Raw genomic sequence first — 24637 nt, forward strand, 5'->3', positions numbered from 1 at the left:
ATGTTCTTGAGTGCACATGCCCATTGTAGGTGCTATCGGCAATAGACAGAGGTCAGCATGGGCATTCTGACTGGTCTGCGGCTACATAGCAAACTGCGATGCACTGTGTTCTGACACCATTCTATCGTAGCCAGCATTAACTTTTTCAGCAATTTGTGCTACAATAGCTCTTCTGTGGGATTGGACCAGAAGGGCTAGCCCATGGCCCTTTCGCCGGTTGTCCTCCATTGAAACACTTTTAGTAGGCACTAACTACTGCATACAAGGAGCACACCATGAGACTGGCTGTTTTGGAGATGCTCTGACCCAGCCGTCTAGCCATCACAATTTGGCCCCTGTCAAAGTTGCTTAGATTCTTACGCTTGCCCATTTTTTTTGCTTCCAACACATTTACTTCAAGAACGGATTGTTCACTCTCCTCCTAATATATACCACCCTTTGACAGATGCCATTGAGACTTTAAAACAACTAAAAATAATTAAAGAAAAAACTAAAAATAAACTACGCGAAATCGGAGGCCATGCTGCTTCATGTATCCCCTCGAGAAACCGACCTCCTCCAGTCCCACCTTCAGTTTCAAGTGGAAAAAAAGAAAGATCAAATATTTAGGAGTATTCCTCACCTCTCGCTACGACCACCTCTTTCATGAAAACTTCCCTCACCTTCTCGCTAAGACGCTCTCCGACCTGACCTCCTGGAAATGCCTCTTTATCTCCTGGCTGGGCAGGATCATAGCAGTCAAAATGTCTATCATGCCTAAATGGCTATACCTCTTTCAAATACTGCCAGTCGCAGTCCCTGCTTCCTACCTTGCTAACATTCAAAAATCCCTCACCCGTTTCATTTGGAATCACAGACTCCCATGGATCTCAGCCAACATTCTCAAAAAACCAATCCCTTCTGACGGCAGGGGCCTTACTGATATTAAACTGTATTACCTGGCCTCCTACTTTTCCCACATTGTTACCTCATATGTCCCCTCAGGCTCCACCTCCTGGCTCGATATAGAATCGGCTTATACAACTCTCCCCGATCTTACTTCCCTATGGGTTTCTCTCCGCTACACATCGCCTTCTTGCATCCAAAATGCCCCCTACCATTAAGTTTGATATCAAGCTCTGGGACTCTCACTCCTTTAAATTGAAGCTTACCACACCACTATCCCCTTTAACCCCCAGTTGGCACAATCCTGTTTTCCCTCTTGGACTCTCCGCCGCGAGAGCTTGTCTTTGGTCTCAAGCTGGCCTCAAATATCCAATAGACTTCTCCAAACTAGGTCACTGGCTTCCTCTGGTGGAACTTCAACGTTGCTCTCCATCTTGCTTAGCCCGTTTGAGTTTTTCCAAATTAGTCATTTCCTACGGTCCCTCCTGCCTACCTATGTCTTACGAGACCTAACCTCTTTTGAAGATCTTTGTAAAAATCACCCTAAGGACAGAGGTATGATATCCCAACTCTATAGAATATTTGTCGCTGCTGTCTTTCCTGCTCCGAGGTCCCATGAAGTTGATTGGGAAAGGGATCTTGCCCCCCCCCCCCCCCCTTCCTGGACAACGAGGCTTGGGATGACATGATACTGGGGATAGCCAAAAGCTCCATATGCACTAAACTTAAAGAAACCTCCTATAAAATCTATTATCGTTGGTATTATACTCCTACACAACTTCATAGCATGTTCCTTCCTCTTCACCTAACTGTTGGAGGGGCTGCGGCCACAGAGGGACTATGCTCCACATATGGTGGACCTGACCAATTTTCTCCTTTTTCTGGAATGCTGTTTGCAGCCTTCTAACTTCTCTATTTGAGGCTCCTGTTGCGAAAGACCCCTGGGTGTTCCTATTATGTTATCCTCCTCCGGCGCTCGACAAATTTTCCAAAAAATTAGCTACACATATACTGATAGTTGCTAAATCCCTTATCGCACTAAACTGGAAAAATACTCCCCCCCCACCGCCTTCCCTAGCAGCCCTTAAAAAAACAAATCTAGCACGTCGCAGCCATGGAACAGATCACCTATTACCTCCATTATAGGGGTCATGTTTTCAACCAGGTCTGGGCACCATGGCAATTTGTAGAATACTCGCTCCCATCCACTCCTTAGCCCTACGACGTGGGCCCATGTGGGGTGAACACGGCTCCTTTATACACTTTACTCTCTTACCGTCTTAAGTCATCTACACACTCTCTGCCCTCCGAGTTCTAACACCTTCCTGCTTTGTGGTCTCCCCCCACCCCCCCCCCTCCCCCACAACCTACGTCCGGTCTACCCCATACCCATACTTCACACTTTCTCTACAGTTAAATTTTCTTGATACCGCATATAAAATTGTAAAAATGGTCGCTTTTCACTATAAGCTTCTTCTAGCTACAAAATGTCGATTTTACTTTATTATTGTTGTACAGACGTATAAAAAACACAGTGACATTTCTTGTATTTGCTCTTTTTCGACCAACTAAAATAAAGAATTATATAAAAAAAAAAAAAAATGAAAACCTAAAAGAGCATGGAAGTATAAAGAGGCACAGGTCTGGGAGGTAAGCACAGTCAATTGCACCACTCCTGTAGAAGTATGGCACTACAGCCGCACTGCATATATTGTGCCACCCCCCTAACTTTGTTTCCAGAGAGAAAGGGCACTTATCAGAGAAGATACTGCAAGGCCAACCGTGATACTGTATGAGCTAGAAGACAGTAGCTGTGATGGTAGGCAAGATGCATTGGACAACAATCTCCAAGGAATGTCACAATAAGGGCCTTTATGGCAGGGTCACACGGAAGAAGCCATGGCTCCTTGCCCACAAAGAGTTGGAAAACACACTCTGAGATACTGCAGATATATGACAGACAATCTTAGACTGATGAGAATAAAGTATAAACGTTTTACAATGAATAGTAAGAGGTGTGAATACTACAAATCACTCACTATGAAATATGGTTGTGGTAACATTATGTTATAGGGATGCTTTTCAGAGACAGCAATCTTTTGAAGATTGATGCACATTATAGACATTTCCCTGGCAAAGCCTGCAACTCACTGCCAAAAAATCCAAACTGAGGAGGAAGTCAAGATCTAATCAGGACAATGACCCAAAGCACATTCGCAAGAAAAAAAGTGATTAGAAATTAAATATATGGTCTTAAGCCGGCTCATCAGAGTCCTGTAATCACATCAAAGCTTGACCTCAAATTAATTGCTGTCCATCTCTGCTCACCAATTAACCTGACCCAAGAGAGACCGTGAAAGATCTCTGTATGTGGCTAACAGACTGTCCGTGTTCTATGCAGCAGGCTCTGCATGCTTTCAGCATCAAGCACAGTGGCCAAAGTCATTCTTATAATAGTTCTATACTGCAACAGAGAAAATCATGTTACTGCTTTACTTCACAGTGCCATAGTCTATGCAGTTAGCAAAAAAAAGGGGGCTCCCTTATGACATTGGGTTTAATGCACTCCTAGTTTGCTAGATAACCTTCACCTCTATTCAATCACACTCACCTTTGCTGTTCTTGTCACAACCTATGATATAATATCAATGCACTTGATATGGCAAAAATTATTATTATTAAAGCACTTGACAACATTTATTCTGTGGCTATCATCATCATTTATTTATTTATATAGCACCACTAATTCTGCAGCGCTGTACAGAGAACTCATTCACATCAGTGACTGCCCTGTTGGAGCTTACAGTCTAAATTCCCTAATATAGGCACACACTCACACACAGACATAGACAGAAAGACTAGGGTCAATTTTGATAGCAGCCAATTAACCTACCAGCATGTTTTTGGAGTGTGGGAGGAAACCCACCAAACACAGGGAGAACATACAAACTCCACACAGATAAGGCCATGGTCGGGAATTGAACTCATAACCCCAGTGCTGCGAGGCAGAAGTGCTAACCACTAGGCCACTGTATCGTGTACCAAGCTGGTCCGCTATACAAAACAATCACTTGTGTCTTCTGTTTCATTCCATGCTTTGATCGCAAGTGAGTGGGGCCCTCTCACCTTGTAACATTGAACATGCTAAGATGACGTTACAAAACCTGTGCACCTCTTCTAGTATTGTGCTACTGAATATGTCGGAGATATATAAACAAAGGTTTATTATAACAATACTAAAAGATAATGAATTCTATGCTTCAGCAATCGCTATCACTTGCATTGGAACAAACCATACTTCAAGAACTCATCGCATGCTATGTTTACAGGAGAGGGCAAACATAAACCAGTACATTTACAAAGTTAATAAAAATCTGTCATCATGATTTCAGCTACAAGTTAAAAGTACATTAAGTTTTCTTTTATAAATGAACACACTAAAAAAGTATTGTCTATATAGACTAAATGATGTAAAAATATTTTACAAAATATTTATAGGATATAAATGATTGATAACCACTATTTGTGAGAAGAGTTTACTTTCCCTTGGGGTCATGGTGTGGTTCCACAAACAGCAGTTTATTTATGGTTTATACACTGAAAACCTCTGCCAAAACACAAAGCTGTATGTAAAACCGGTCTGTCTGTCTTGTTCTGAGGGGAAAGTAAAATACTTTGCATGATTAGTTGTAAGAGCCTGTCATCATTAAGGACACTCACCTGAAGGCATCTGACGGCCAGGCAAGCAGCCTTCTGGAGGTGAACTTTAGGCCGAGTCAGTACCTCGCAATAGTATATCAGGGCCTGAAATGTTATACAAACAATATCAATCAGTTGCAACTGAAACTTCAATCACTGACAACTTTTGATGCTTTTAATTCTAAGTAAATATTAAAATGCATGTACATTCTATTCCAGTTTCTTCCTGCCCACAAAGATCTATGACCCAAACCTGCATATTCAATAAACCTTATGAAACTATTAAGACATTTTAATAACACTTATTTTATATGAAGTTACCTTTTATTCAGACATTTTTGAATGATGCTTTCATGATTTACGTTTTATAAACTTTTTTTTGTGGAACTGAATGTATTTTTACGATTCCGTCGTACACATGACAATTCACTGTTCACTTGATACATATCAACAATCTTCTGTGCAGGTTTATACATAAGATGTGTAAATGCTCTGATAGAAACTTTAGCTCATTTTATTAGGTACTTGTGATGTGTAGATGTAGACTGACTTAGCAATCCAAAATGTTACACAGCTGAGTATGTCCCCGGGAATGTAACCCATAAATGTGTGCAATGCACACCCTAAATGTAGAGATAAATCTTACATCAATTATCTCCATCATTATATTTCATCATGTTATAAACTGTGTACAGTTTTTCAGCATACATATCCTTACTGCAGTTTATTCGTTATACATATTATTGTAGTTAATGGGTGCAATTGTAATTAATGTAATCATGTCAAAACAGCTGCCCTGCATGAGTTTGAGCTACAGAACCCTTGGGTAGATTACTGTGTTACCCAAAAAAAAAAAAAAAAAGTCTTTAACATTATATTTCCAAATCGTAGCAGTAATTTCTTCAGCAGCGTCTTCCTCCGGTATCATTACTCACCTTTTCTCTGAACTCCTCCGATTTGGAAGCAGCAGAGGAAAGTAAGGCCAGCGCTTGACTGACATCACTATCATTTTCAGACAGCTGCAATGTTAATGATGTAAGAAGTTCCTGACAGTAAGGCTGATCTGTCATTGTATCAGTCAAACATGTGTCTGTTGTGGTCTGGAGGATCTGCACAGCTGAAGCTAGAATGATAAAAATAAAAAAAATGTTCCAGTAGTCTGCAATTAATTAATACAAGGGGTTTTGTTTTTCAGATGAGCCAAACTGACTAGAGTGACTATTGTATAGTGCAGTATTAAATAACTCATCAACTCATGGGAAAAATGTTTTGGGGGATATAGACAAGATTATGAGTTATATAAGGAGTAGTAGTAAAAATTAAGAGTATTGGATGGGACAGTGGCTACTGAGCTCCATAGACATGATAATTAATGGCTAAAAATAAAGATAATGCAACTATGTGATGATCAAAGCAAATCACTATCGTTGAGTTTCATTTGGAGTATGATATTAGGCCAAGCAGCCTTATCTTTAGTTTCAGGAAACATATTACACAAGTTAACCCGTGCATGATACTCATGCATTCTAGTCAAATCAAGCTACTTAAGGTGTTAAAAAGGTTCTTGTCATCTTCATCGCCACACACACACACACGCCACTAGGCTTTTATATATTAGAAAATGCTAAGAATGTAGGTCAGTGTAGTATATAACTCCGCCCAGCAGGTGGCGCTGCAGCTTGAGCACTCTGTCACCCGGTAGTTTTTTCCACACACACACACTAACACACGCCGCTAGGCATTTATATATTAGATACTTATCCTTTACCACTAGAAAATAAGCTCTCATGAGCCCTCCCTATCCTTTGGTTTCATGTCTTCACTTTTTCCTTGTATGTCGCTGTGTTATAAAATGTGTCCCCAACTGTTTGGCGATGTGGAGCAATGTGGTTCCGATAATAATAATAATAATAATAATAATAATAATAATAATAATAATAATAATAATCCTGCATTCTAATCATATAGCCACTCTAGACATGACTTGTAGCACTTCCATATAGCTGTACTAGGCCTGGACAACCTGTGGTCTTTCTCCAGGTGTTGAGAAAGCCCCAGAATGGCTGGGTATCTACTGGTAAAGCATGCTGGGGCTTCAAGTTTGACAACACCTGGAGAGCCACAGGTTGGCCAGGTTTGAGCTATACTATGGATAAGTTACTTTTACAGACATGCAGAATTTAATATTTTTTTGCAATTCTGATTTTGTCTGTAATCGTTGACAATAACACCAATATAAATGGGACACTTTCTACATTCAGCTTACATTACTTTTATAATATATATTGCATATAGGTGAGGACATTATCTCTTGTGGGATTTTGTAATAACTTGTGACATATAAAGAGGTCCCATTCCACAGGTATATGCATTTATTACATTTTCAGATTGGAAAGGTTTCCTTCTTGATTTCACTTGCTCATTACACTTGTATCAATTTACAGATGTATAAAACTACATGAAAATACTGATAAAACATTCAAAGCACATGTACTATACCTTCCTTAGTAAGTTGAATCAAATAGCTTTTAAGATCAGTGATATTACGGCTACTGAAAAAATCATAATACTGGAAAACTGTAATGGTTTCTCCATACAAATTAGATGGCAGAGTGTTCTCAGCTTTGTCAAGAATTTGAGCGATCAGCATTCTGAAAACTAAATAAAAAGAAATGCAAATATTAGTGATTGGTACACAAAGCGGAATGGAATGTATAAAAACTAAAGCTGGGTACACACTACACAGTTTTCATCCAATAATCGGCTAAATCAGCCAACATACGACCTCTCGTTCAAAAGTCGGGTCAGTGTGTGCAGTGACACGATGGTCGAAAGTCTGCCCAAATGGACGATTGTCGCCTCATTTGGTTGGTCGTACCGTTTAATATTTTCGTTCCAATCTCGTTTCTGTTGTGTAGTGTATATAAACTTCCGACCGATCCACAACAGTGAGTATGAAATTACAGTCATTGCTCAGGACAACATGGCTGTAAAAAGTCGCTAAAGGGACGTCCGCTCTTCCCTTTATCGTCCTAAACAAGGCTAGTGTGTATGCAGTCCATGGACCGAGCGATCGGACCATCGATCGCATGTAAAATCGCTCGGCATAAAAAGTTGGTCAAAATTTCTGTAGTGTGTACCCAGCTTTAGTGATACAAAATTAGCAATACATTTAGGAACAGCAGATAAAGCCACAAAAAGACACTTGTTGCAATTTCATTTATTTTTATTTTATAGAATCTTTTTCTTTATATGCAATGTGCATGTTTTCTACTTCCCCTTTTTTAAATATTGAAATTTGTGAATTTATACTACACAGATACAAATGCCACTTTTTTAGCGTGTAAATTTTTTTTTAGGAGAGTTTTTATTAATTTGACCTTTTTTACCTCCATAGTACACTGATCATTTGTACCATATTTATGTATTCTATAGCACAAGTGAGTTAGGTGACATAGCGGGCATTTCAATTTAAGATTTTGAGTTTGCTATTAAATTGCGCATATTAATATATCTTGGGGCATATTCAATTGTTGGCGGTTTCCGCCGCGGAAAAAGTATTACCGTAATAACAGTAATACTAAGCCGGATTTCAGCTCGCAGCTCCTTGAGTCGCGAGCTGAAATCCAGCGAGAAATGTATTGTAATAACATTATTTACGTGCACTATTACCGTAATGACGGTAATAGTGCACGCGCCACGTTACTTTAGGCAGTAACGCCAACAACTGAATATGCCCCCTAGAGTGAGTAAAGGACACTCCACCAAAAGTACTACAGGCCAAGTGCCTATTACCACCTCCTTCCACTTAAACAAGAATGTCTCCCAATACACACATCTCTACTCATTCTACTCCAGTGAATTACAGTATTCTCCAAAATGTTATGATTCTTGATTATTATTTTACATGAGCATTGTTAAAATTTTATGCTTGGCTTTTTAATACTGTTACTTTTGTGCTTTGTTCAAATGTGGAAATTTACTTACAAGTAGGGACAGTATGCAGGCATTTCAACAACTCAAAATATAAATTAATTTAAAATACGGTAGTGTACATTGGCATGTACCTGTCTCAGCAAGTCCCAGGCTCTCTCCATTCACAGTTTGGCTAAAGTTTTCATGCAGCTGTTTTAGCATTCTGTCAGCCGTGGTGTGGTACATGTGCATATGGGCAGAGCATTTCCTCCAAAAAGATAAAAGTGATGGCATATCGTGGAATCCAGAGATAACTAAAAGAAAATATTTAACAACAGGAGCTGGTGAAATATGCAACATTACACAGTGCCATATCCAAAATCCAGTACCAGTTGTAATAAATATTGTTGGTTCTTACTTTTCCCAGTATAATCATTAGCTTCATTTTCCAATGATCACCCTTGCTGGCGGTTATTTACTAACAAATTGCACAAATGCAAATCTAAAGTAGTTATAGCAACCAATTAGTAATATGCTTTGAAGAATCTAGAGGAAGTGAAAATGAAAGCAAATGTCTGGTTGCTAATAGTTACTGCACATTTGGGCGTTGTTAATAAAGAAATGTACACAGGGTGAATGTAGCTCCCTTAGCCATATATCTGGTTTTATCTTTGTTATATGTGAGGAGGAGTTGACACTCAGAAGAGCAAGTAAGTGGGTACAGGTAGGAACAGAGCTCCTGTGAGAAATCATTTGCTGGAATGGACTTTTCATACCAGCAGGATGCAAAAAAAAGTTTTGGATGATTCAAGTATTGGGAACATCAAGTTGAAACATGAACTTTTCTAACGCCAACACATATAAATTTATTGCTTGGCAAATATAAGTATTTTACCATTCCCCGGGATAATGTGGCCAGCAGAGACATGTTATATTGGACTGTTTAACTATACATTTGTGGGGGCCACATTAAGCAATGTTCTCTTTTTAGAAGGACTACTGTCATATGCCTTACTGACAAATTACAAATGGACCCTTCTAATTAACTGCATTTTCCCTTTGGTACATTAAAGAAGACTTGACAGATAAGATAACAAATATGTTTTACATAGACCCTTGTGCACTATGTAAGTGCTGATGAAAAAATTAAGTCCCCCTATACTCTGACCTCCCTGGGGGAAGAGGGAGGAACATAATACCTTTCCGCAAGCTACATGCAATGCCACATGCCAGCTTGAATGTCAGTCACGGTCATACTCATTTCACCCAAGTTTCCCTCAGTGATTTTGTGACTTCAACACTAAAGATGTAGCATGGCATTTGCATATAGCGCACACTGATATGTTAAAGGGCATTGTATTTTTTTAGTCACATACATAGCACACAAGACACTATTTAAAACATACTTTTACTACAAATCTGACAGGTCCTCTTTACGTTCTTATAAAAGACCCCCTTACAGCTCTCCTGATTTCCTGGCCAACATATGATTTTTCATTGTGTCTTTATTCCTTTTTTCTTAATCCCCAATTATTTAACAAGTCTTCACCTAATGGGCCTGGGAGCACAAACTCTTATTCTGAGCACATCTGAATGACTTCACATGCCTGAATATTTGTTTAGAAACTATCCAAGGTTAGGCAGGATTATATGAACAAAGGCTCCTTTGTTAATCCAATCAGTAGCTAGTGTACATGTGAAATGCAGTGTGCATGCCCTATGACAGAGGCTAAGAAGCCTACAGTTACAGTTAGAAGAATTACAGATGTAAACATAAGTCTGATGTTAAATAGGCCAGTTTATATTCTGATGGCACTTTCTCCCTTTTAACCAACATGCAACCACAAGAAACGGTTTTACAATGATCACTTAAACAAAATGACAAAAAACATGTATAAACAGATAGCTTGTGTAGGTAGGTAAATGATAGATATGCAAATATAGTAAGCTCGAACAGTTTAAACATCAGCATTTTCATGCAGAAGGCTTTGAGGAATTAATTGAAAAGTGCAGTACTGTAGTATTTGCTATATTTGCTTAAAAGTCATAGCAAGAGAAATAACTTCTTAATAGTTACAGATAGTCAGGAATCCCGAGAGGGGAACAGGTACAAAGTACCGGAGCCCCAATCTGCCAAGGGGTCCTGGTTTATCTGTTTTTTTCTGCGCAGTGGGAGGAGCCACCTACCTGCTATGGTTAGAACCCCTTCGTAAAAGTGAAAAAGAAAGGCTGCTCAATCCAACTTTTTTATATTAACACAAGTGGGATTTATGAACCTCAAAACATGTCGGCTGCTGATCTATATAAAGACATTTAAATTAGTCAAAAAAGACAAAATTAATAAGACACCTGTAATGATCTCAGAGAAGCCATCATTGCTAAATTATCAGTCTAGAAAGGGTTATAGGCGAAACAATTTGAAAGTCCATCAATTCTACATTAAGAAAGTTTATTCACAAATGGGAGAACACATGCCAATCAGTCAGGATGGAGATGTCTTAGCAAATTCACCCAAAGATCAGTCCATACAATGCTCTGAGAAATGGCAAAAGCTACATTCGAGGATCTTCAAACCCTTTGCCCACACGGTACATGTTAAAGCACAAGACTATCATCAGAAAAAAAACTGAACTGAGGCATGGTTTTCATTGAAGGGTAGACAGTAGAAAGCCCTTCTCCAAAAAACCCACAAAACAGGACATATATAGTAAAAACTAAACACAATGTATCACCACAAGAACCTCATACTAACCCATCAAAATCAGTAGTGAAGGTGGCGATTTGGGGGAGTTTTGCAGCCACATGTAAAGTATTCAGGAGGAAAATGTGAGACCATCTGTCCACAACGTGCAGCATGGCAGAAATTGCATAATGCAACATGACAAATGGCCTTAACACACCAGCAAATCTACACAGGATGGCTAAAAAAGGAAAGAATCAACGTTTTGTACTGTCCATGTCAAAGTCCAGTCCTCAACCACATTGAGATGCTGTGGGTGGGACATTAAGATAGTTGTGCACAAATGCCCTCAAACATCAATAACCTGAGATAGTACTGTAAGAAGGAGTGAAACATAATTCCTCAAATACAATGTGTAAGCTCATACAAAAAAACTAACTAAAGTTACTGAATCATTGGGTATGCATATATTTTCACACATGTTGGCTTTTATTTCCAAAGACTTTGTTGAACAAATAAAAAGAGCGATACTTTGAGCACTTGAAACAGTACAATCATACTTTATAACAGTAGTAACAAGAAATTGAATGTCCATTGCACAGTTGAACGCCCAGAACTAAGTGTTAGGAGAAAAGGAGGCGATCTAAGAAAGTTCACTCCTCAAAAAAATGTTAACAGCAATGTTTAGTTACATTGGTTCATTTTTTAAAAGGGAAGTCCCTGGTGGTAATGAACCACATTCTGCGATATGGTGGAGTTTTTCATAATGCATGTAATATATTCCATATGATATGTGTGAGTATATTCAAGACAACCTAATTAGAAGTAGGATGCTTCCAATCAGCCTCCAGTAGGCAGGGGAAGCAATGAGTTTAATTAACTTGTTCTGGTGGTGATTGACCAAGGACACCGCTGCTACTACAAGGAAGTGTTTTGACGAAAGAGGAATGTCAATCTGCATGACGGGGGGGATAAGGTCTCTAACTCTGGACCAAAATGTCAGCAACTTAGGCCACTCTCACTATAAAAGTATGAAGGAGCTGTGCATCGCATATGTCAGCACTGGTCTAAGGCATTCGGACAAAGCTTATGTAACCTAGTGAGACATAACGCTACCTGTATAGGAGTTTCATACATTCTGCTTTATTTTGACACATCGCACTGGCAGTATGGTCCCTTATCTCTGCCGAGTTGGCCTCCCTTAATGGTGGCTTTCATTGCGACATCTGGCACAATTAATTCTACATATAGGATTGCAATTAGGCTTTTTGAGGTTCTGTGACGACAGAGTGACTCATGCATGAAGATGGGTGTATTGGCTAAAACAGTTTTTGATGATGGATGGAAGTGTCTGATCTGGAGATACGGATACTTTTTTTGGGTGGTGCTGTTTACATCCCTTTTCTGTTATACAGGAAATATTGAAGTTTGCAAAAGGTGAAAGTCATATTGAAATCACATGCTATCTTGCAGTCAAGGACATTTGCGGATCGGTTACAAACAATAGGTCATCGTCTGCATATAAGGAGATTTTATGACCAAGCTTCTGAGATGGAATGAATTTTAATCGCTAACCGTTCAATCACTAGTGCATACGTTAAGGGAGAGAGGGACAGCCTCAATATGTTGAAGGCCATCGATGTAATGTTATTAGCAGAGATAGTTGCTGTTGGATTACAATATAGTACAGAGACTCAGTCTAGGAATTTTTCAGCAAAACACTGCTGACACACATGTAACTTGAATGGCCAGGATATCTGATTTTTTCGGCATTGAGAGCCATTAGAAGAGCAGGAAATATTTGTTGTTTATGCTGAGGGTTATGTCAGTTGTGAGTCTGATGTTGTCTTAATCTAGATGAACAAATGCAAAAAGGATGGAAATAAGACGAGTGACTGAGTGACTATTATTTTTGCACAGATTTAACTACGAGATGGGACTGTAGCTACCCAGTATCACAATATTCGCCATCATGTTAAGGTCAAAGGCTGCAACCTCCAGAATGATATTGACTAGCACTGTAATCCTTTTGGCGAGTATGCCTGCCAGATTCTTGTAGTATTGGGGTCTGGGACTGCACTGAAGTTGGCTTCAACAACTGAATAGCCTGTGTAATCGCCTCATTTAGTGCCATTATGCAGCCTTGAGGGACTTTGGCAGAAGGGTTAGGGATGTAGATGCCTTTGGCACTATCCAAGTCTTTGGCAGACACAGATGTGTTGGGGAGGTTGTATAATGCCTTCTAAAATCTCCAGAACTCCTTGACTATTTTATTGTTGTTGTAGGTAACCAAACCAGTCCAAATTCTAATATTTTTTATGAGACATTGTGACCTTTTTTTTTTTAAAGTTTGTAGGGAGAGCGAGAGAATCGGGAGTGTGAGCATCTCACATTTGCGATGAAGAGAAAACAGAGTATACCACAAAACTTAAATTTGTCAATAGCTATTCATAACACAAGATAAAGTGCAAGAACCTGCCTTATTCACGAGTAACATAATACAACAGTGCATTGCATAAACCAACAAGATATTTTAAAAAAATTTCAAGTTAGATTTGGTGCAATTATCAGGAACACCAAAATTGACAGCATAAAAACCAATGTAGGGCTACCAAATGGGAGTTCGTAATAGCTGATATCATGGCATGTAAACATTTTGTGTCCTGTGCTCAGTTCTTTAGACCAGATGGCAAGCACCAGATCTCTTAATTGTGCTTAGGTTCAATTAATGTTTAGGCCATTCATGTCACAGTTGTGTGGGCTTAGTCTATCTATAGTTGTAAAGGCCAACAGTCCCATGCTGCTGGTGAGGCCTAAACTGTCAATATTTGTAACATCAACAGAATTCTAAGCAGATATGTGGTATCAGGACAGTGTCTCTGTGTCCAGTGTTACGAACATAATGAGCCTGAGTTATTAAGAAGAGCAAGGCAAAAAAAAAGGTCCCGGACAAACCATGTTGCAATGCAAAGGGTGCAAATAAGTATATTATTTTGCATGTAAGGGAAATACTGTGCTTTTTCATGTAGCACACAAATACTTGTTCGCTTTATTTTTAAATTGAAATGTAAAGTGATCTAGGAAATGCCCTACACCAATTATAAATCTGTCCTCACATTTTAAATGTACCTCCCTCCTCCAATGCAACATGGTTTTGCCAAGGTGTAAAGTTACTCCTTTTTTTTTGCTTTCCTCTCCTAAATGACTCAGACCCATTATGTTTAGATCAGGTTTTCGCATACAGTGTGGTCTAGTTTAAGCTGTTGGGCCTGAGATTTCCGGTGCCACAGATAAATTCTGAAGTGTCAACACTGTAAAAGAGGAAGGGCTAACTAAAACATAACAGTAGTTATCTCCTCATTTTCATAATCCCCTGAAATTCTTGTTGCTTTTGTACCATGGAAGGCTCAAGATCATGAAAGATCTGTAGTGGGTTGATAATGATCTGTTGGATGGAATTTGTAGTTGTGCAGATGCATTATCACATCTTTCTCAGGGCCCTGTGCTTTCTCTCCATGTTGGTTTCTAGGTCCAAAGGATATGCTTGAGAAACTTGGAAAGGGTTGGATGATGTACTGTAAGGTTTATCTCTGCACTGTGTTCCATCTGTTACATAAAATCCCTTTTCAATAAAACAGATTTACAAAAAAAAAAAAAAAAAAACTTTGAAAGGGCCTGGCTGTCCACAGCTTCAGGAGTCCCTTTAATGGGAATGTTGTTCCTTCCCAAACTATTTCTAGGTTTTCCTTAATTGATTCCAGCTCTGCATGTATCCAACGCTGCCTTAGAACTGCACATTTTGGAGTTAGTTCTAAAGCCAAGTGCACAGATATCTGCTTTGAAGTCAATTGAGCTATTGTTGGAGTGCAGATTTAATTTCTTGGACCAGGTTTGTTATCACCAACTGTGTGCCAGCTCCTGGCTCCATGTCCAATGAGAGGGAGCGGGCAGCAGTAATCTGTTGATGTTGGTCCCATCTTAGTATCTGAGATTGCTCTTTGAAGAACTGAGCTGTGTGGGATTGGGTCCCTTTCTTTGATCGTTGTTAACTTGAGGTGCGTGATGGTCAATATGAAATACACAGGGGGAGGAAGGTAGGAAGCTGGGGGAAAAATGGGGAGAAGCAACGACAATTATACTTCCATGGTTATGCTCTCGCTTCCAACTCATGGCCAGATTGTGGGCCCTTCTTTAGGTACAAATAGTTGGCACCTTTATGTAAAGATAGATCCCAAGAGGCTCATTATTAGAACTTCTACTGGGAGCCTGGGAGAATTTTCCACTGAACAGGATTCAACGGGATGGGTCATTTGTACTCTCTTTTCCCGATTTTGGCTCAGTGTTGTAATATGTGTCTTATATAAGCACATATCTATACATCTACTTGGTGAGGTTAGATGACTGTTGATCATGTTCTAAATCGGTGAAAACACTAATTTAGGGTAAATTTTATATAGCACATGACTGTATATACGTTGTGTAAGGTTTATTTGTGTTTTTCTACTAAATGGACATTTTGGATATTAACCATGCCTACTTACAACTAGAACACTGGTGGTCATTTCATTGTGAGCTTCTCTCTAGAATATTGAAAATCAGCAGCTGCTGAAAGTATTTAGTAATTCCCAGTAATGAACTATACACACTCAAATATGGGCCTTCAGTGACCCGCTAGGCAAAACTTACCATCTAAAATTGAATTTGTGTTGCCCATATTCTCTCTGCTGATTTCGGCCAGCCGCTTGATCACTTGACTTTGATTACTCAGTTTCTTCTTGAGATCTCTCAGAACAAACACCACTTGACTTGAGATAATAATTTCCTACAATAAACACAAAAAAACCCACTAGAACAATGTATTTCTTTTTTAAGAGGTTTCACCTTAAGAAATGAGTCTAAAGAGCAAAGCAATAAATTAAAAAGTTATCTGAAGGTGGAATGCCTCTTCAGAAATGTTGAAATGGAGATTAAAATAAAATATGTTGCTGCCACTCACAAAGATATTCATTGCCCTTTGCACAGCCACAATCTAAAAGAACCTTACATATAATCACACCTAAAAACGGATTCAATTAACTGTAATGTTCCTTAGTAGCCTTGTGCGTTGTGTTGTATGCACACAAAAAGGAAAACTTTTCTCATTCTGCTTACACCACTATGAGGTGTGAGACAAAAATTAGCCAAGATGAACATCACGTGGAAAGAAAACGTGTGATGTTACTATGGCACCCAGGGCCATAACTAGAGCTGTACGAGAGGGGCGGCAGCCCAGGCCGCAAACATGAAGGGGAGGGGGGCGCAGGGAATTAATATTTTACATTAATTTGGTTAAAATTGAGGGTTTAGGGGCCTCACATTTACTTCTTGCCCCAGGCGCCAGTTATGGCTCTGACAGCACCTCACATCTAATTGAATCGGCCCCTACTGTGCACTAAATTACCACCTCCTTACTTAAAAAATAAAATTAATTTGGAGGTAGCAAACCACCAGTAAATTAGATCTACCATAGTTTTAATGCAACAGTAACCTAAGGCCAGAATTAAAGTTCCAAAATGAAGTATATATAATTGCAAATCACAAATACAATTCCTATGTGAATGGAAGTTCCAATTTTAAATGCAACTCTTCCAAACAGAGCAGAAACCTAGATAATGACTGAAAAGCAAACATTCAAGCACACCACTTGGTTTGGCAGATTGGTAATTGACCTGGACAAAAATAACATTTTGTAAGTGCAGTGCTGGCTTTGTGATTTTTGTCAAGGTCAATTACCAATCTGGCGTTCCATACCATCATATCATACCCAGGGGCGTTTTTAAATCTTGTGTTATCTTTTTAAGTTTTATACCAAATTTTTAACCTAGAATTACAACATACATGGTAAGACAGCACTTCTGCCTTACAGCACTGGGGTGCAGAGTTCAATTCCTGACCATGGCCTTATCTGTGAGGAGTTTGTATGTTCTCCCTGTGTTTGTGTGGGTTTCCTCTAGGTGCTCCGGTTTCCTCCCACACTCCAAAAACATACTGTTAGGTTAAATAGCTGCTAACAAAATTGACCCTAGTTTGTGTGTGTGTGTGTGTGTGTGTGTGTCTTTCTGTCCGTCTGTGCCTGTCTGTATGTTAGGGAATCCAGACTGTGAGCCCCAATGGGGTAGGGACTGATGTGAGTGAGTTCTCTGTACAGCCCTGCAGAATTAGTGGCGCTATATAGATAAATGGTAATAATAATAATAATAATAATAATAATAATAATTAAAAAATAGTAAAAGAAAAAAAAAAGTGCTTGAAATTGGACACTAGGTCTGGCAATCATTTAGAGCACAAACATCTTCATCAAAAACAACGAGCTTCTGAACTGCACACATAAAGTGTGTTATTAGTTGCTAGAGGCAAGACTTTGTTTAGTGTAAATAGAAAATAATTGCTTCTCTATGAAACAACGGTTATTTAAAATGTTTTTAGTTCTTAAAAATTCGTAAATAGCAAGAATTCAAATTTCCGTAGCATAGTTTAACGTTTTATTACCCTGTTATACAACTGTATTTTCTTTAAAAAAAAAAAAGATTAAATGCCAGCATTTTATTGTGACTGTATTTAATGTTTTACTATTAGGTGATACTGAAAATCCCCTTGCACAGAGTTTTTACTAGATACCAAATTGTACCCACTGCTGAAAAACTTGCAGAAAGTTTGACCGCTCAAGAAAACCAGAGCTGTAAAGGTTAAGGACTACTATTCTATATTATAAATCAAGACAAAGCGTTCCATGCTTTTATTTATATTCGTTGTCATCCTAAAATGCTTCATAAAGTTCTCTCTCATCTCACCTTAATGAGTTTGGAGCAGTATTGCAGATGCCTGACCAGTGTGATGTCCAGGCTTTCATTTCCTGTAGTGAGGGGTAGAGGGCTACTTGCAACACTGGTGCCAACACCGGTGTCTTCGGTTAATGCCTCACTCAAGTGCCCCCTGGCCTCTGGGTGCTGGACCCTGTAACTGTAAGACACACTCATTAGAAAAGGTCACCTTGTGGGTCTGACACATGCTATAGGATAATGGTTGCACAATCATGGGATTTACTTATGCTGTGTTGCTTGCCTATGCAGGAGCTCTGAGACAGAGAATAGGACAGAAAGATACAAAGAACCTGAACCTCCTTTGGGTGCAGTCAATGGTGATAATGGGGTTGGGGAAAATTGACTGTGCAGACCAATAGTTTCCTATTGGTACACATGGGTCACCCCCCAGACTACAGACACAGCATCGACTTTTTCCAAGGCAGCCTAAGTGAGGGGACCAGGGATATTTATACCAGGGGCCCAAGGTTGCTCCTGGTAATTGTGTGTTTAAGATAGTAGAGAGTCTAACAAAAATACCAAGGAGCTGCTGTAGAGAAATCATGTGCATGTTATTCCAATAACAGCTATTATTAGCTGGTTCCTTTGTACATATTAATGCAACAGCAGAAATTTCCAATATCCAAATTTCTTTCACCAGTTCTCTAAAGACATTCTGATAGATCAAAGACTCAGACAAGAAACGCAATGTTTTTTGTTCAAACAAAAAAAAAAAAAAAAAAAAAAAAGAAGAAGGGAGGAGGGACCCTGGGGCATCCATAAGTCAAGTTTACACTGCAAACACCGTCATTGACTGAGAAGTGTAAATATTTATAATTAATATTGTAAATATAAACTTTTAGGAATTCATATACTGCTTTACATTGCACTGCAGTTGTAGTGTGTCCCACTATGTACTTGACCTGAGTAAAGAGTGGAGTAATATGAATCTTGCATTTATTTCTGTTTTGTAAAACATGTTTGCAAAGCTATAGTTATTGTTACTATAATGATCTAATAAGAAATGTTACATAGTAAAATGGTCATAAGCTATTTGACTGTTAAAGCAATTGCACAAAAATATTAATTCACTTTTTTCTTCACCCCTACTATCCATTAGATTACACTATACTGTGTACAGGTGATACATGGGTGATCTAAAATATTAAGGAATATGAAAATCACACTAAAATCTTGATGATGATGCTATAATACTTATTTTACGAAATGGTACAAACCTGAAAGTATTATCGCATTTATCAAATCTTCCAAATACATATCTTATTCCTCAACTAAATGTGGTCAGTTTTTCTTAAAGGGTACATCAAAGCAAACGCAGCTATTTTGCGGGCTGTAGCACAGCATCAGTAACAATGGTCATAATTTTCTAAACTTCGTTATTAAACAGGAGCTAATGCTCCTTAACACTAAAAGTTTATGTTCTAAAATTAGTAAAATCTTGCAAACTTCTGCTTAGGTAGAGCTTTGGCATTACTTACAACTTAAGAGACCTTAAGGGGTGAATTTATCAAGCTGCGGCTTTGAAAAAGTGTAGATGTTGCCTATAGCAACCAATCAGATTCTAGTTATTTATTTAGCACATTCTACAAAATGACAGCTAGAATCTGATTGTTTGCTACCGGCAACATCTCTACTTTTTTAAACCCACAGCTTGATAAATTTACCCCAAGAGTAAGCGGAGGCAAATACATACAAGTATTAGCACATTAGTAGCTATTCTCTAAATTCAGTCTAACCCAAGGTACAAAACCTAAAACACCTAAACTTGTCGTTGTAGCTCATAAAAGGCTTTTTAGTAGCATGTTCAGTTTAATATTGCACCGTATGGCATCCTTTGGTGCACCTTTTTCTCTAATGCTTATATATGTATATTGTGTGTACAGAGCTGTGTAATATTTTGGTGCTTTAGGAATAAAAGATAATATTTACATTTTGTATCCCAACTGAACCCTATGTCAAGAATAAGTGCATATGCAAACAGTGAGCCCTTATATACCCCACCTCCCAAACAACAAGTGTCAAAGTACATAGTATACAGCTCAATCTGCTACTATAGCGATGGGAACAGCGTATACACTATTAAACATATTAAGTTTGAAAGATCTATAATGGTGCAAAATGTAGGGGACCACAAATCACTTTTCACTACTGAAGCTTCCATTCCCTACATTACATGGTGATTGACCATGTTCCAGATCCTACCAGACAGAACAAAGCTGTTATTACAGTGTGAGGCAAAATGGATATTTAAATTTACAAACCTCGACCCCAAAAGGGATGAATGAAGAATTCATTAATTCTCATTATTATCCTTCCTCTAAATTAAACTTTTGGCTGTGATGGACACTACAAACTTTGTATGACTTCTATCTGGATATTTACTTCTGTCTTCCTCTGTGTTTTATGAGACTTTTGACTTCTATATAGGCCAATGAATGACTTATTTTTCACCCATAGGTTACGTTCATCTGCTTTTTGTGTTATTGTACAATATAGGGATGACATTTCAGGTGAATAAAATCCATATTTTTGACCACTGTAGTTTGAGATCTGACTGCCTCTAGTGGGAGATTCCAGTATAACCAGTTATGACTAATGACAGTCGCTATATAATTGCAACACATTAGCGTATCCTCCTAGTATCATGGCTCTGCTACGGTCGGCTTTCGGGTTTATCAGTAGATGTACTCATTGATCACAATAAGCAGTGCACCAAGCATCCACTATAAACACATCCCTTGATCCTATGATTATAATTTTTGAAACCAGCTGCACTTGCATATGATTTGACAGTTCGATATTTTTATGGGGCTACTCCGTCTCTTACAACCTCAGCCGAAAACCAGGGGAGTGTGAGAGTTTTAGTCCTAAGAACTCACACCCCTTCCACCTCTTTGTTAACAAACTTAAATTAAATCCCTCTTTGCCCTCATCACCACTCCCTTCCCATGTCATAATCATCATTTCTCCTCATTAACCTCTGCCCCCTTCAAGCTCTTTTCCTTCATTTTCAACGCAATCATTCCATCTATTAAACCCTTCATTAAACACCCCCTATAATGATCAACCTCTACCATCGTCAAACTCGTCTACTATGCCTCTTTTGTCATTCCTCTTTAATGATGATTCTATCAGAGGGGGCTGATTATCGCACATCAGTCTCTTCAGAGTAAAGCTCGGAGCAGCAAGTGGGGCACTGACAAAGCTCAGAGAGAAAGTTTTGTATTTGGTGCACCAGAATGCTAGTTACACTGACCCCCGTGTTTTGGATCTGGATTACCGTTGTGTTTTGGTTTTGCCAAACCGTCATTGCGTGTTTTGGTTTTGTTTTGCTATTTTGATTAAAAATCAATGTTTTTGGGCCTAAAACAACCAAATTTAGTGCTCCACCTGTTTTTTGGAGAAGTAATGTAATTGTAAAGCTAATAAATTATCCATCTATGAATATTGGCAATGCAGCCATCGTGTTTGGATGTATATTACACCCTACACTTAAACTTAAATATGTAAAGAAATGGACAAAGGCAGTTTGGTTTCTGTCTCTCTAGGCCCCCCTCCAGTTGTAGAAAATACAAAAAAATTCAAACCAGTCCAGATGTCAAACTCTTGTGGTCTGCCACCTGCGTCTTCTTTGCTTGTGTTTGGAAAGTGCAAATTGGTGCCAGAACCTCACGTGCCAGAACTGCTGCCACTGGTACCACCCTGCCGCCACAGGCGCAGGACTTACACAATCAACTGCATCCTCATCAGAGCCCTCGTCGGCTACCCAAATCTCCCCCTCATCCTCTTCTAATTCCACAGTGTCATCCTCACTTGGTGTATCAGCGGCTACACTCGGGCTGTTCAGGCACAAATCAGCAGAACTGCTGAAAGGGTCCCTCTTTATGGGTACACTAATAGAATGCTCACGATTAAACATCCCACTGTTGGATGGACTCTCCACAGGGATTGGTGTTATTTTTGATTCAGAGCAAACATTATCCTCTAATGCCTTACTGTTATCTTGCAAGTCGGCTTTGACGCGTAACAGTAGTTGTGCACCACTTGTAGGCTCGGTAACATTTTTTTGATCTGCCACTAATAGACAAAGGTGAAGGCCTCATTCTCTCTTTGCCACTGCGTGTGTAGAATGGCATGTTGGCAATTTTTTTTTTATCGGCACTTAACTTTTGCTCAGTAACACTTCTTTTTCGCTTCAACACAGTAAAAAAAAATTTTGTGTGCATTTTTTTTCCCTGATTTCAAAAGACGGTGTAGTTTGACATCGTCTTTCCCAGATGACGTACTGGGAACACTACCATCAGGACTGGTGACAGAACCTGGTTGCTCATTTTGCTCATATGTGGACTGCTTTGAATCCATTCTGAGCCCAAAGCACTTGTAGTGCTACAAATTGTTTTTTACACTGATGCCAAATAGGACTTTTTTGACAGTCAGATAAATTTCTGCAAAAGAATAGGGGACACCCCAACAGCACTTTGAGTGCCAGAAACTGAACAAAAACCCTCCTGTCTTTTCCTCTTACTGCTGTAACAACTGATTACAATGGTATTGAATACAATCAATCACTGTCCCTGCGCTGATATAGCCAGTGTGACCTAACCCTGCTTTCTCCCACTGTCAAATGGCGATGGATTGCTGTGGAGGCTGGTATTTATGCTTTTCAAATCTCGCGAGAACCGAGCTCAGAAAAACGAATACGTCACAATGACGATTTGCCTCGATTTTGAATCCGAATGGGCAGGAGAGTACCGAGCGTGCTCGGCTCGGTACTCGGATACCCTAAATTCGGTAGGATTCGGATCTCGGGGAACCGAGCCCGCTCATCTCTAGTTACAAGGCACATACATTAGCAAGGTCATTGTTCCCTAGTGAAATATTATAAAAAAATGTCTGCCTCCACTGTCTATAGGCAACAGGTAAACTGTTGGGAAAAAAATAAGTCAGGCATGTTATATATTTATGTATTTTTTTACTTTAAATCAGCAATTATAAGTTACTTTAGTAACTAAACTAACACAAAATACATTTTTGATCATAACTTTTCAGTGGAATAATAAAAATAAAATGAAAAACAAAAATTGAGAATTGTACAGTAGCTACTCAAATATTGCCCTTATGCAATCAATTAGGTGGTTTGTATAGACATCTAGTGTGCTCTTATGTACTTTAAGGGTTGCGTTATATGTAAGAGGTAAACATCAGGCTGTGAAATATCAGTTATATATGCTTTTAGTAATATTTGAATAGTGCGATGTGTAATTTTCTCACGGTTTTGCATTCACACTGCGTTTTCCCTCCAATGCTTACACACTGTGTAGCGGTACACAGTACACATACTATGCTAGAGGAACCCATGCAAAGCTAGAAATCTAATGGGACAAAAGTAAAGCACGTCTTCTCTTTTAAAAAAATCTCCAGCAAGTAGTCACTAAATGAAAACAATTTAAGGAGAAACGCAGTATAAATAACTATTTATAAAACGGTCACTGCTTAAAGGCCCTGATTTATTATATTTCCTTTAAAAAAAAACCCAAATACAATAAAGCAGCATGTAAACAAGTATGAGAAAGGAACCCGTTGATTTAAATGACTCCATAACTATTAGCATTTGTACTTGCTGTTAAAAGCATTTGCATTAAGTTTTATTTTATTATTTTGCTCCATTTACTTGCATTCACTGTAAGTGAACGCATTGTGTTCTGCCATAGTGCCCCCTCCCCGACTGCATGTGCAAGAGTGTAAGCACAGAATGTCAAATGCAATGGTGTTTGTGGTGTCACTGGTGTTTAACAACTCAAGCAGGTAAGGGGACAAAAGCATTTATGGATGACTATATAAATCAAAGCTTGCACTCCGTTATTTTAACAAAACTACATTTTCATTGTTGACTGTCTTTATTTTAGGTATAAAGCAAAACTTTAAAAGAGAAAAATAAGTTAGATTCATCAAAACAATAGGCATGACCGATGACATTTTACCGTACATTTCATAATGGGGACAATAAGAGATTGATTTATTAACATGAAATACACCTATTTTAAGCCTTTCAATACCATCTGTATGTTGTTTTTAACCTTGTATGGTCAAACACTTCCAAGACCACTCAACTCCTAGCAGCCTGCATGATCAAATGCTGGCTGCCACCGTAAAGTGGCAACACACCAATGCAAGGTCTGTGATTGGCAACAAGGATCGGGATAAACGCACGCAACATTCATCTACACAAAATGTACATTAATGAAAACATAAAATTATGAAGCAATGAACAAGTTATAAAAGACCTATGTGTACACACAACAGACCTATGACAAGCAAGGGTCTAATCACAAAACAAAACGGACACCATGCTGCTCATATCTGCCAATTTCTATGTATTTCACTGCAATAGACTCGAGTTAAAAAGTGGCCTAAGAAAGAAAAACACTGAAGTGGTTTGTTAGCATCAGTAAACCAGGTCCAAACTGTGTTCAAGAAAGATTGTTCAGCAATTTACCAGTCAATTTTACAAGTTGTATAGTTGAAATTATTTAGTGAAATGTCATTCACAAATAACTTTTATTTCATTTACTTTACAAAAAAAAGACCATCCTGATGG

The 24637-nt window shown here is 38.8% G+C and overlaps 1 protein-coding gene across 3 annotated transcripts in view; it reads right to left on the bottom strand.

Annotated features, from left to right (window-relative positions):
* RIPOR2 (RHO family interacting cell polarization regulator 2) overlaps positions 1-24637 on the bottom strand; it is a 116816-nt gene that overhangs the window by 15049 nt on the left and 77130 nt on the right. For all 3 annotated transcript variants that reach the window (XM_075213164.1, XM_075213162.1, XM_075213163.1), the window contains 6 exons: positions 18010-18178; positions 15866-16001; positions 8652-8813; positions 7084-7242; positions 5520-5707; positions 4606-4689 (listed from right to left, as the gene is read on the bottom strand). In XM_075213164.1, the coding sequence (XP_075069265.1) occupies positions 4606-4689; positions 5520-5707; positions 7084-7242; positions 8652-8813; positions 15866-16001; positions 18010-18178 (898 nt within the window). The remainder of the gene's footprint in view (positions 1-4605; positions 4690-5519; positions 5708-7083; positions 7243-8651; positions 8814-15865; positions 16002-18009; positions 18179-24637) is intronic.

This window comes from Mixophyes fleayi, chromosome 5 (assembly GCF_038048845.1).
Source record: "Mixophyes fleayi isolate aMixFle1 chromosome 5, aMixFle1.hap1, whole genome shotgun sequence".
Lineage (NCBI taxonomy): Eukaryota > Metazoa > Chordata > Amphibia > Anura > Limnodynastidae > Mixophyes > Mixophyes fleayi.